Raw genomic sequence first — 13,463 nt, 5'->3', positions numbered from 1 at the left:
GAGTCTGAGTTAACACCTCTTCCAGTTCCCAGTGCCCCAGGACAGACAATAGCAGGCTTCCTCTCTGCCTTTCCCTTTCTTCTTTCTGTTGTTCCTAACCTTTCACTCTCTCTTTCTATTACTCCGTGTTTCTCTGCACCCATCTTAAGCTTTTACTCAGAGATCCAGAGAGCACTAAAGCATCGAGCATGTGACTGAGCTGTTTGGGTTCACTGGTAGACCACAGAGCTTACAAAGCCAACATGATGAGTTATTGCCAGTCTTAGTAAAAAAGAACAAATAAAAAATAAAGTCAAAAATCCACAAAAATGTAGACAGTGTATTTAAGCTGTTTTGGATGCAGCAATGCTGCTGCAGATGGATTATATCACTGTTGATGGGTGAAAACCTTGTGACTGCAATTTTAGCAATTTTGTATTCTTAGGATTGACAGGGCTTCACTTACAGTTTAATCAATATCCTTTGAGTTTTACATAATTCTATAACTTAAAATTAGGCTGTCATCAAGAAGAAACCAAGATTGTTTGGGGGGAGGAGCGGTGGTGCCTTTGGGGTTCACCCAACATCATGAATTTACTAATTTTTAGATAAAGTGGAAGCACAGTTATGCAAAGATAATCACTCTGATAATTTCATTCAGCTTTTGATCTAAATTGTCACAGTACCTGCTGAGTTCTAACATATGAGGTCTTGGTTAGATACTATCACACACAAAGGTCTCGGGTGACTTCTCCTATTATCTCTCATAGCACATCACTGTGTTTTGGCAGGGGACTGTTACAACACACAACAGACCTTTAATGAACACTCTGTTTTCTTCTTTCTTTTTGATGTTGTTTGAAACATTTTCGGGTTTTGCATTTTACGGTTTCCCTCTATCAAAAAGCATCAAGTCTTCTCGTGTCCACTTACATCTTTCTGTACTTAGCCAAGGTTCTGTCACTCCCTCGACTGTCTATTTGTCTAAGACCAGGGGCAGTAGATGAGTAGATGGTGAAAGGGGGGAGAAATGGGGTGTATGGGACTCCTAAGGGAGTCTGTTGATGACTATCAACAGGCTGACTGTTATGACTATCTGTGATAAGAGTCTGGGAGAGAAGAGCCTCTGAAGATTTCCAGCCCCAGCCCAGACAGGATATCTTTAAAAAATAATACACCCTGAGCCAGGGTCAGTCCTCCAATGGCTATTCAGAAGGAGAAAGAAGAGAAGATGGAATTATTGTTCCCTTTTGACAGGTTGGGAGGCAGAGATCAAAGATTTTACCTTGAAGAGAAATAAAACTGACCTCAGGCTAATAGCAACATGCATACTGATCTAGAAAGAGTATATTGAAAATGTCACAAAACGCCAAAACGTTCCAGCATCAGCTGAGTCTTGGCTGTGTTCGCATACATACCTTTCCGGGTGGCTTATGAAACTGAAACTGACAATGGAACAGAAAACTATCTTTGTAATATCCTTCAACATGCTGAGATATACTGTATGTTCCTCATATCTACTGTACAGTATAAAGCGCCTTGAGTATAAAGCGCCTTGAGTATAAAGCGACTTTTGTTGTTATTTGGTGCTATATAAATAAAATTGAATTGAATTGAATTTTAAAGGAGTAGACAGAGTGTAAAATTTGCTGAGTTTCTTCCTTTTTTAGGCCAGGTGCGAGTGTTTTTGCCAGGGCACTTTGGTGGGGACGTGTGGATGTTTCTCTTTAGAGCTTAAGTCAGCCTCGTCCTAAAGCAAAAGAGCTGAAGCTATGCTGATGAATATGCATTAGCCGGGTGTCCGGGGAGAAAAAAAGGAAGGAGGAGGGAAAACTGAGAGAAAACATGAGCGCTGTGGGGAGTGTGTAGCTTTTGGAGAGAAGCCTCTTGCACCCCAAATGGCTGGCCATAATACAAAGTTTAAAAAGGAATATGTTCACCCTGGCACACTGCCACATAGCGTGTGCCTGAGTGTTTTAATCGTCTGCATGCTCCTACAACTGGTGAGAAGAAAACGTGGCTGAAAAAAAGACTGCTTCAGACTGAAACTATGATGGGATTTTTTTGTTAATTTATCTACATAATTTTCATCTGACTGGTTTTTTGACGGTATTTTATCAACATGAGCCATGTGTTTTAACATTTGAACTATGTATTGCATAGTATAAAGCATGAAACCATGGCAACATTCTCAAAAAAATTCCCTGCCTTGTTGGTTAAAGTTTTTTTAACTGTGCCCATCAGCTGCTGGTGTCTAATTCAATCACATCCTGCCCTTTTCAGAATGATGTTCCAATGATTAACTTGTCCAAGCTTCTATCCTTTGTTATGTATGAATGTAATATGAGACTACGTGAATGACCGTCCTCCTGAAAAACGAACAGTCAAGGAGTCAGTGAAACGAAAAGCAGGCCAGCATATTTCACCTCTAATTAGGCATTTGAGAAAGCGAGACAGAGACGGAGAGAGACAGAGACCAGGAGTTTCTTTTTTCCCTTAATGAGCTTACTGAAGCAACTTCAATATCCTCTAATGTCATGTTGAAATGAAAATTAATAGTTCAATATGCCGCCACCGCACTGGGCCACGCTTCTTCCATTTCCATATCAGATGCCGTGACCAAATGAGTCTGCTCGCTTCAGACCGACGCCCAGAAAAGCTGATACCACCGCTAATCAGCCAGATTTTTCCATTTGACATTGCTACGCTGCTCTGCCGGAATTCTGGATAAGTGTGTTGTGCGCGTATGACTTTGAGTGTATGCGACAATCAAAGATGAGGTCCAATCAAACACATGATGGAAACAGAATGGGCATCTATGGTGATGAGACAGATTCTCTTGAGGAAATGTGAAATCTGAAAAGTGCCTCATTGCTTTAGTTACTTTCTTCACTTCTATTTAGCTCCGTGTCTTACTGTGTTGTACTGCGTTACCAGTAGCGGATTAAAAGGGACCCACAGTTTATGTGAAATAAAATAAAACTAATAAAAAGAACACAACTATAAAGACTGCACAGAGAACCTGTGATAGTTCCTACCTCCCATCCAAAGGAACTGTCTTTGCCTGTGGCCACATGATGCTTTGTGCTGTGCAGACCAAACCTCTCACCAGCACCTATGCGGGTCTTTGCCCATACACCCAGACCTGCACCGGGCACAGAGGACTCCCGCAGCTCCAGTTCACTGGGAATGGGAATGTCATCAGGAATGTAGACAGGCGCCTCATAGGGCGAGCCCTCCTTGGGTGTGGTGAAGTCCTGGTCATTGCTGCTGCTGCTATTGTTGTGGAGATGGTGGTGGTGGGAGGCATAGATATGGGGGTGTAGCAGGTGGTGGTGGTTGCTGTTTGGATGGGAGGGAGTCGGTGAGGGCAAGGGGGACATGTTGATGATGCCGTCTTCTGCGTCGTCTTCTGGGCTGTCGGCGCCACCTCCGCTGCCAGCCGCTAAACCTGGCAGATCAGCCTCTGTGTCGTACATGCTGTCCACTGGCTCACTGTCATCTACGAGACAAAGACACACACAGAGATGTCACAAAGGATGTGTAACCTCCTGGATTTCCATGCCAGCTATATAGACGGGAAGAGAAATCTGGTTTTAGCCATAAATCTATGTGAATAGCTTCCCTGGAATTGAAGACAGAAATTGAAATACTGTAAATCATATTTCCAAACCCAGTGGCATACTACGCATGCAAGGAGTTCTTGGCCTTAAGTTACAAAATGCACTTCAATGTCCTAACCTCTAAATTGTCGGCAAACCACACAGCACAATGAGGAAATTTAGTGGTCCTCAGAAAGTCATACTTATCCATCTGACTGGCTTCAGCAACAAAATGCTTAGTTCACTGATTTTCCAGAGGTTATCTGAGAACAGCCAGAAACACAGAGATAGTGGCCAAGTCCTTCGTGGGAATAGTTCTCAGTTTAATCATGGTCACCACGTCCTGCCAGGACTCATCTTACAAATAATTCGTTATATCTATCATTGACCTGTTGGGCCTCGTCGCCCATTATTATTTTCACATCTAAGACCTGACAACATGATTGTGCCGGCGCTCCAGGATCCCGCCATTCTGACATGAGTGAAAACAAGAACAGCAAGTATGGTTTTGGTAACTTCAAATTTCATGATTTTGTTTTTCATACTGTATAATTCAGGCATTTATTATGTAAAATGAAAGTTTGTATGCACTAGAGCCTTTTGGTGAGTATCATTCCCTTAGGCTGTTTTTGAGTAGAGGCCTTTTAGTACGGCATATCAAGTTTTTAGTAAAGCTAAGATGTGTAATAATTTTCCTTCGTAAATAGCATAACATTGGAATTTGAATCAGGACCAATGGCATCAAGGGAGAAGAAAGCTTACAAATATGAAATAAATGCACATTTTTCAATCCAGCCCTCAACAGATCTGTACCTATTTGTTTGTGTCTCTGTGTTTTCTTAAGCACATCTATACACGTCTTTTTGTTATCCCTCTCTAGACAGTCCTGGTGTCTTAAGTCAAAGTACCACTGCAGTTTTACTATCTAAACACAGGGACTGGCAATCAGCAGGCCAACTAGGCCCAAAATTACAGCAGGAGTGGTTCCAATCAAGCGCTTTCCCCCCTCCTAACCTCCATCTAGCCTGCTGCCAAGCCTGTCGTCGCTGCCCAGGTTTTAACTGGAGCTGCAACATGACATTTTAAAAATGTGCTTGTTAATGTGTGGAAGTATATTATTTTGTAATGAGAGGTTTTAATTTTAAAAATGATGCAAGTTGAATTCAATTAACAATTGGGATGTTTTATTTCCGTGAGTTTATTCATTCTAAAATGCTGTTTCTGTGTTATGTCAGGTCAGAAAGGCAGAGAAATACAGGCAGAATATGCTGTTAGGGAATCCAAATAACAAAACCGTCGTTACAGAAAGTGTAGAAAAGCACACAATGTGCAGTGGTTACCTTTTTTTGCTATCTTGTAATTAGACATGTAACTTTAAAATGCGAAATGTGAAACTTTGGAAGCATGTGACGAGGGCTTTTCAGAGCCTGGCAAACCTGCAGCTTGTCCACATACATTTGGGTAACTTATCACATAAAGCTGAAGCAGTAAAAGTCAGCCTTTTATTAGTGATTTTGCGTCATCCCAGTGATTTTGATTGGAAAGAAACCCGTTTTTTAATGATCACTGTTTCATGGGGATTCAGACCAGGCGTGCAATTAAGCATTGGAACATGTGAGCCAGCAGTAGCTTCCACTTTTCACAGATCAATTAAAGTTTTATAACTCAGCCCTATCTGCTGCTCCTTCCACACAATCAAAAGTGTTTTCAGACTGTTAAACTTTTTTTTTCACTCCCTCTCTCCCTCTCTCTCTTTCTGTTCACTCCCCCACTCTCACTGGCACTTGACCCATTGAGAGCAATTTTGACAAGCAGAGAGACAGCCTCGGAAAATCTATTAAATACCATTTGGCTTTAAGAGGCCCTATGAACAACAAAATGCACAGATCGCTACGTCAAATAATTGAGTAACAAAGAGAAGGGAAGAAAAATAAAAGTTCATCTTAATCTTAATGAACAAAACATCTTTTGTGAGACGCATGGTGCAGTAAACCACAGCGGAAATGGCAAACACGGTGTGATATTAAACATGTTCAACTTTCAGTCGTAACTTTGTTAATTCCTAAAAAGAAAACAATTTTTTTTTAAAGCATGTGAGACCAGAGACGAATGTTCTTTGCCATTCTGTAATACCATGTTCAACTGATGATGAAAAAAAGAAAGTGCAAATGAGAAAACAAAGCAGGCTCATAAGTCGAAGGGTGAGAAAGAAAACAAAGAGGAAAAGACAAAGAGTCCAGCAACTGATGACTGAGCTGCTTTTAAACAGCTGTGTGTTAGTTCTGGGTCTCAAACGTCCCAGAAAGAGATGTTAGGTTCACCTCCCTAAGGGCTTCTTAAAAAACACCCAGGCCAGATAGTGCCTTCCTCTCCCTGGCTCCTTATGTTGTTCTTTCTCTCTCTGTTCCCCTACGCCATCTCTTTCTCTTTTACGGGGAGCTATTTATCCTGATTACATCAGGGGTCAATCATTAATTCGCACCTTGGGGGTCCCGGTGCTGGCCATGGCTACAATAGGCTGCTTGTTCAGCGGCTGTTATTCCAGTGGAAAACTACTCTGCTCTGCCTGAGAGCCAGGCACAGGCCACATGAAGGCATCCCATTTATTTGATAAATTGTAAATGCATGCCATAAACGGAGCTCTTTGCTTTGTAGCATGGCTTGCAATAACAAAGATTTTAGGGCACGTATGAACAGATGCGGGGTATCACACAAACACACATCTGTTTGCAACTGAAGGAGCTGTTACTGTACTCAAAACACATGCGCAAGAGATCAGATGGTGTTGTAGGTAAAGATGATATCTCATAATTACTACATGTCAAAGGGAAAGAACAAGATATGACACAGATATAGCATTTACAGTCACTACCCTAAAGTACACATCTGACACCATCAACTATTTATTGCAACAACAAGGAAACAACAATAGCACAAAATATTAAAGAAAACATGTTCTTTCCGTTCAAGATTAGAAGAAGCTACTGAGGATTTTTTTTTAAAATAAAAATAATAAAATATGAAATTCTGATAACATTGTAATCAGCGTTGCCATAGCAAAATAACTTGACACGGTGCTGAAAATCAGCGGTTTAATCGGAGGGCCTTGCAAAAGGCAAATTGTTCTGTGGTTATGTTTAATCAGAGCACTCTAGACTTAAATGCATAAAGATAGAGATCTGGAGTAATTTTCTGCCGTCTGCCTGGACGCACACAAACACATGTGCCTTGTGGCATATGGACTGAGCGGTATTATCGATGTAGTCTGAAGAGCAGGAGGAAACAACACTGACGGCATACACGAATTCTGAGAAAGGAGCTAATGCATATAATAAAGACCAGCTAATTTCCTGCAGAGTAAGCAGTCATGCCTTTAGTGAAAATAAAAAAAAAAATTACAAATCTTTGTAAAGCTGTTGCTCAAAGGTGCATTTTTTTCTTGTTAGGAAGGGATACACATATTGAACAGAAAAAGAACTGCACAGTACAGGATAGAACAGATGCCAAAAATAGCCCGATTATTCAGAGCCAGGTGTATAAGCAGCATGGTGAGGTCATGGCTGTGGCTATGATAACATTAAAAGAGAGAGGAAAAAAATGTGTGTGTGTGTGTGTGTGTCCCATTGATGGCCACTATAAAGCACACACATCCTATTTCTCTCACTGCCTTCTCCAGTACACACAGAGACTGCATCTTTTGGCTGGCCGTAAATTGATCTGGTTTAATTCAAAAAGAAAGCCAGCCACTGATGAAAAGACAATATCCAGGGGAAAGGCAAAACTATGCAAAATTCAGCAGAGACTCCAAATATGGGGGGAAAAGATCGTCTGCTGAATGAAAACATTTTTTAAAAAAATCAAGGCAGAGGGAGACTGTGTGGACCATGACAGATATGAAAAATAGCTAGGTGGTTGAGCAATAAATGACCAAACATTTTGATGTGGGAGCACTGTGTGCATGTGGGGCAGTGTGCAAAGCCAAGTGTAATCTGCTGCCTGTGCCACTATATTGTGTCAATGTGGTCCCACTTAGCTGCGTCACAGGGCTACAGAGCGATATTGGTACCTGTTCCTTTTTAGTAAGGCTTTTGATGATTCTGTCTTCACAAAGAGAGTCCCCCACCACCACCACTACCGCCACCCACCACCCCCACTTCCCTATTTAAAACAGGAGGGATGCAGCTGTAAAAAATCAAACAGGGACAAATTAAAAGGTAGAAAGAGTGAGCAGTAAAAAAAAAAGAAAAGAAAGAAAGAAAGAAAGAAAAGTGTACAATAGGGATTTTTTTCCACAGTGACACTGGGGTACCATATATCCAAAATGACGTGTAAATGGAAGCATGTGACGAGGCGGCCAAAGGAGGGCATTCAGTGGAGAAGGTTTGTGCATTTCCATGTGGGTGGAACTAGTGAGCGAGCATTGGGGGCACGATCATCTACAATATGAGAAAGCCTCTCCGAGCAAGAACACCACACTGTTTCCCCTTGTAAAAGCACCAGGGAGCATTTCCAAGCAACACTTAAAACTACAACACAGCTACTTTGGAATAGGTGGAAAGTAAGAAGGAAAGAAAGACAGAAAGGAAAAGAAAGAGAGAAAAAGGCCAATGCACCATCTGAAGGCCCATTTCCCCTCCACAGGGTTGCTCATGTAATGCTGCAGATAATTACGCAATAACAATAATAACTATAATAAAGAATTTATCCGACAGCAACATATACTGGGATTGTTTGCTTTGCAACAATCTCAGCAATAAGATACTCAAACTATAGGACTTAATTATTTTATTATTAAGTTTGCATTTTTACAAGCCACAGTTTACAATGCTTATGTCATTGACGAAAAGTGTGGTAAAAAAGTGGGTGGTTTTTATTTCTTTAAGCGCTAACATGACTAAAATATCGTGGGAACAAAACTGAAATTTAATTTCCATTTCTTAAAAGGTTCAAATCCACGCATCCTGACCCAATGACCTTGTTTTTTGGCAGAATTTAGAACATTTACTTTAATATTGGTGTCTCTTTGTCTGAGTCTCATCACTTACTGTCTATGACTATAAGGCTAGAAGTCTTTGGTCACTGCAGCTCAGAATGGAAAGAGTGAGTGTGCATTTTTATGTTTGTGTGTAGCATCAATACAACATGGCTGATGTATTGATGTGTCATTTGTGCTGAGCAGCCCAGAGCCATTCCATCCTCCAATAAAGTGCATGTGTGAGTGTGTGTATACACTGAGATCAAGCCTCCAGGCAAGTAGGAGACAGCAGGCAACCTCCTGCAGCTGAGAGCAGGTGTGTTTTTGCGTGTGCGTGTATAAGTGTGTGTGGTGGCCCTGTAGTCCCAGGGGACCCTGGGGACCAGGCTGCTGCAGACATTTATTAACAGGGCAGATTAATAGCACTAGGAAAACATGTTCACAAACATGATAAATATTAATAATAATCAATATTGAGTTACATTTGCCAAATTGAGTTGCAAACATCACCCAGGGGGTGGGGATGGAGAGAGGAGGGAGAAGGGAGAAGGGGAAAGAAAGGAGGTGGATAAAACAGGAAGAATACTGAGTGCAAAAGAAGAAGAAGGTGAAAAGAAGGAATCAAACAACAGTGAATAGTCTACACATGATTTAACAGCGAAAACTAAGAAAAACCCTTTACATTTACACGTCACAATAACCGAGACCACCTAAATCAGCTATTTTAAACTGAGCATCAGAATCAATAACAAACAATTCAGGCAGAAGAAAACTATTCTCATTACTTTAATGTATCAGACCATTGCATTGCTAAACAGGACGCCAAAGTCGGCGCTAAGATAAATCAGCGTAACTGCTAAATGTTTTATATTTCCAATCCTCCGAGGCTACTGAACGAAGGAGCCAGTTGGAGGACAGTGGGACCAAACCAGAGTCATCGTCAACACTCAGAGCACATCCGCACAAACAAGGCGGTGAAGCAAAGTTTGAATGTCAAACGCCACAGTCAAATTTTCACCACCATGGAAAGCAATTCTTGAATTAATTTTACAGCTTCACTGAGATCTAAAGGTGAGTCTGATTTATGAAGACATCCTCACTACCGGTGGAAGGTAGTCAGCACAGTCACTATCCACAGAAGTAATAGAAATCAATCAAATCTAGAGGCAAATAATTCATCGCAGTTTTTATTTAATTAATAAAAAAACGTCACTTCTAAGCCAACAGAATAACAGAACGTATGGTTGCTTTCAAAGATTCCACTTTTCAGGAACAGACTCTCGCACTGTGCTTTGTCGATCTCTTTTTCCGTTTCTATATGTGAGTCTCTAGGTGTGTGTGTCTGTGTGTGAGTGTGTGTGTGTGAGAGAGAGAGAGCGAGAGAGAGTCCCTACACCCACTTCTTGTGCAGCTTCATTTAGCAGGCCATTCGGGAGGCCAGACAGCAGCTAGGGGAGTACCAAGGCAGACAGTGTTCAGAACAAACCCATCTATTCTAATTAACCAGGGAAAAGAGAGGTTTGACTTGTGCGTCTGTATGTGTGCATGTATTTTTTTTGAAGCAGGGCACTTTATTCAGTTTAACTTTTTATTTTAGGATGGGTTTATATTGTCTTTAATGTGTAAAATGTGAAATAATAATCACACTTTTTACACTGATTTCAATAAAATCTTACTGGATCTTGGTCAATATCGCGTTGCGTCCACCTCAGTAATATCTATATGTCCTGACCTGCCTGATTATCATAGTTAGATGAAAATCTAGAGAGGGAATTCATGGCCAACAGATTTCTTAGCCGACATGGATGCACTTGGGTGTGTGTGCATGCTGAGTGTGTGTCTGTGTTAGTCAGTGTGGTTTGGCAGACTGGACGCAGCATACACCGATACATCAGTCTATTACTCTTTAGCCTTGCTCCTGCTCCTCTCTTTTTCTCGCTCCCTCCAGTCATTAGCCAGTGAATTAACGACAATCGAGCATGCTATTAATCACCCTGACAAAAGTGTTAGCATTGCCTGGCTAGGCCGGCGCGAGACTCTGGTGGGGGAGGAGGAGGAGGAAGGGAATGGAGGTGGTGGGCGAAAAGTATGAGAGTGAGCGCAGGATGACTACAAGGGTCAAGGGAGACTCTTGGTCTTTGGGGAAGGAGAAAGAAATGTAAAGATATGGAAAAGAAGAGGTGTGAGAGACACAAGGGACATAAGATGAAGAGAAGACGGTGCAGCAGAAAAAACAAAAGGCTGATGTGAGCAACAGAATTCAGCACTCAGTCTCTGTGCACTTGAATATGTTTAACTTTAGTGTTCTGTTATTGAACAGTTAAAGTAGGTTATTTATACTACGGCGAAGCAAATGTACTCAAGGTTAAAGCTTATCAGCTCTTATGGAGTTGAATGTGTGGAGCTGCTGAAGGGTTCCTGTTTAAAGTCAAAGTCATAATGCAGTGTAACTACACTGTATGTAATTCTGAATTCAAATTGTACATATACATGTGTGCACCTCTTATATAGTTTGTACACCTTATTGATTTTTTTGTGTGCGTTTTAAAGGCCCAGATAGGGACGGGCATTGCAAACCAGCTAAGGTTATAAATGGTGAGGTGTGTTGAGCAGTTGATGTAATATAGTTGTCCCACTGTAAAAATAAACTAATTAAACTAAACTTTTAATATTATCAGCCATTATTTGTGGTGTAGTGCTGTGCATCCTACAAGACTGTATAAAACACATAATTGCATATAAGTCTTAGAGAGCATGCAACATGCAAATATATATATTGTCATTTGTCATTGTCATCTACCTTAAAATTTGTAGGAAGGGCATTATCCAATGCAAACTATACATAAAGCTTCTATTATCAATGTGTATTTGCATTTACTAAATTGAATATAATGTAGATAAAATAAGACCAGGCTTTAATAGACTTATAGAAAAGCCAAGAAATTACCCAGAGCTTTGCAGGAAGTTATGTTTGCCGTCCATCTCTACTCTAATAACGAATGAGAACTCCTTCATCTTTCACTCCTGCTTTCTCCCTCACTACCAGACTAAGACCACCTGCTGGGAGGCCTGAGCTCTGGACGTCAGGTGGGTCACGGCCATCACACAGTCCCATGTCATCAGGCTGTCACAGTGAATGGAACTGACATGGGAGATATGCTAATCCACTTAGCTTCAAACTCAGCCAGGAGGCCGGTACGCAGCTCCGTGTCTGCCCACTATGAGCAGAACACACACAGACACATTAAGCCATGTAACTGTGAACTTTCCTCAATATGCATATTAGTTTAGATCAAATGAAGCCAAATGATCCCTGTGGGGCTATTAAGCTAGTACTCAATAGGATTTATATCATAGGAAAAGAACAGGTTATATAAGGATACAAAGACATGTAAGTATGAAAGCTAAAGCAATACCTTCAGTAAATAATGGTTCTCCGAAGCCTCTAATACGTCACATTTTATTTTAGTTGTTTAAAGGATGCTAATGACATCAAGTAATGGACTAGAGAGGACTAGAGAATGGAAATTATGCGTGTCACATGTTCATCTCGTGTAAATGGAGATGAAGTCAGGCGTGTGTGCATTAACGTATAAACTGACTACTTTGATATAGTTAGTAAAAATGTGAAAAAACAAACTAACACTGTATTCTCACGCACATCAGCATGGTGTTATAATCATACAGTACACTCTGACTTTCACACATGCTCATTGAGTCTGTACCAAAGTGATCAAAGTAATTCAGCAAGCAGCTAGGTGTCAGAGTTCAAAACTATTGCACCACTCAGCCAGATGATATCTCAAACCTATCCATCATATTTCCCGACCATGACTTCCCCTATTAGGAGCGGTGGCGGTGTTATTACTAATCTGTTCACTATCCCACAGAAACAGGAAGGAAGAGAGGGAAACAGATGGGAAGGCAGGAGAATGGCGAGCGAGGGACACAATGCTTACTGCTCCCTTCCTCCTCATCCACTTCACCTCCGTCCCCCTCCTCTGCTCGACTCGCTTTTTAGCTGTCCTCGAAGTGAGAGAGAGAGCGCGAGCGGAGGCTCACAATCAGTCTGACAATACTGTATACAAGTGGTTGAGAACAATGGAGGCCAACCACAAAGAATTCTGGGAACATAGCCACAGACTTCTTCTCCTTTGGGTGGCTCCTGAATGCCAGACCCATCGATACACATCAGCTGGCTGAGACTGAGCGGTGCCGGAGAGAAGAGAGAATATAAATACATAATGCAGATATGATGTGCTTAGGTGACTGCTTCTCATCCCTGTACTCTATCTCACTTCTTTGCTGTGTTTCTAGGCATGCACGCATGTGGCAAAAAAATGGATTTATCAAAATGTTTCCTGTTTCTTGAAATCAAATACCTATGCACATGCATCACACGCCAGCACATGCATACACACAGGTCGAGTGTCACTTCCTTCCATAATTACGACTCTTAATTAACACACATACAACCACCACGTCTGTGTGTGTGTGTATGTGTGAGATATGGCTAGGCAACTGAGTGCAACAATAAGTGCAAAAATACTTCTGACTGAATAAAAAAGAGAGAGAGAGGAGTAAAAGAAAGGCAGGGTTAGGCAGACATGGAGAGAATGAAAAAGACAGAGGCAGGCAATTTTGTCCCTCTCCACTTTAAGTGCGCAGGGTGTGGGGTGAACGCGGGTCCATTTGGAAATAATTGTCTGGTAATTAGGAGGGGTCGACAGGTCGATTCGGGAACAAATGACTGTCTTTAGCTCAGGTGGACCTCCGCACGAGATAATGGGAGCTATACCTCCCACCCCCTCCCCTTTCCACTTTCTTCTCCTCGCTCGTCTCCCTGCTTCTCCCCCATCTTTATATCTGCTGCTGTATGTGCTACCATATTTGCTAACAATGTCTTC

At 41.5% G+C, this 13,463-nt stretch overlaps 1 protein-coding gene across 6 annotated transcripts in view; it reads right to left on the bottom strand.

Moving 5' to 3' along the window:
* prdm16 (PR domain containing 16) overlaps window positions 1–13,463 on the bottom strand; it is a 172,438-nt gene that overhangs the window by 111,004 nt on the left and 47,971 nt on the right. For all 6 annotated transcript variants that reach the window (XM_040048165.1, XM_040048164.1, XM_040048166.1 and 3 more), the window contains exon 2: window positions 3,018–3,481. In XM_040048165.1, the coding sequence (XP_039904099.1) occupies window positions 3,018–3,481 (464 nt within the window). The remainder of the gene's footprint in view (window positions 1–3,017; window positions 3,482–13,463) is intronic.

Source organism: Simochromis diagramma, unplaced genomic scaffold (assembly GCF_900408965.1).
Source record: "Simochromis diagramma unplaced genomic scaffold, fSimDia1.1 OVJJ01000387.1, whole genome shotgun sequence".
In the NCBI taxonomy this organism is placed as follows: Eukaryota; Metazoa; Chordata; class Actinopteri; order Cichliformes; family Cichlidae; genus Simochromis; species Simochromis diagramma.
Note: the sequence above shows the minus strand (reverse complement) of the source record. Positions and strands in the feature narration are given on the sequence as shown.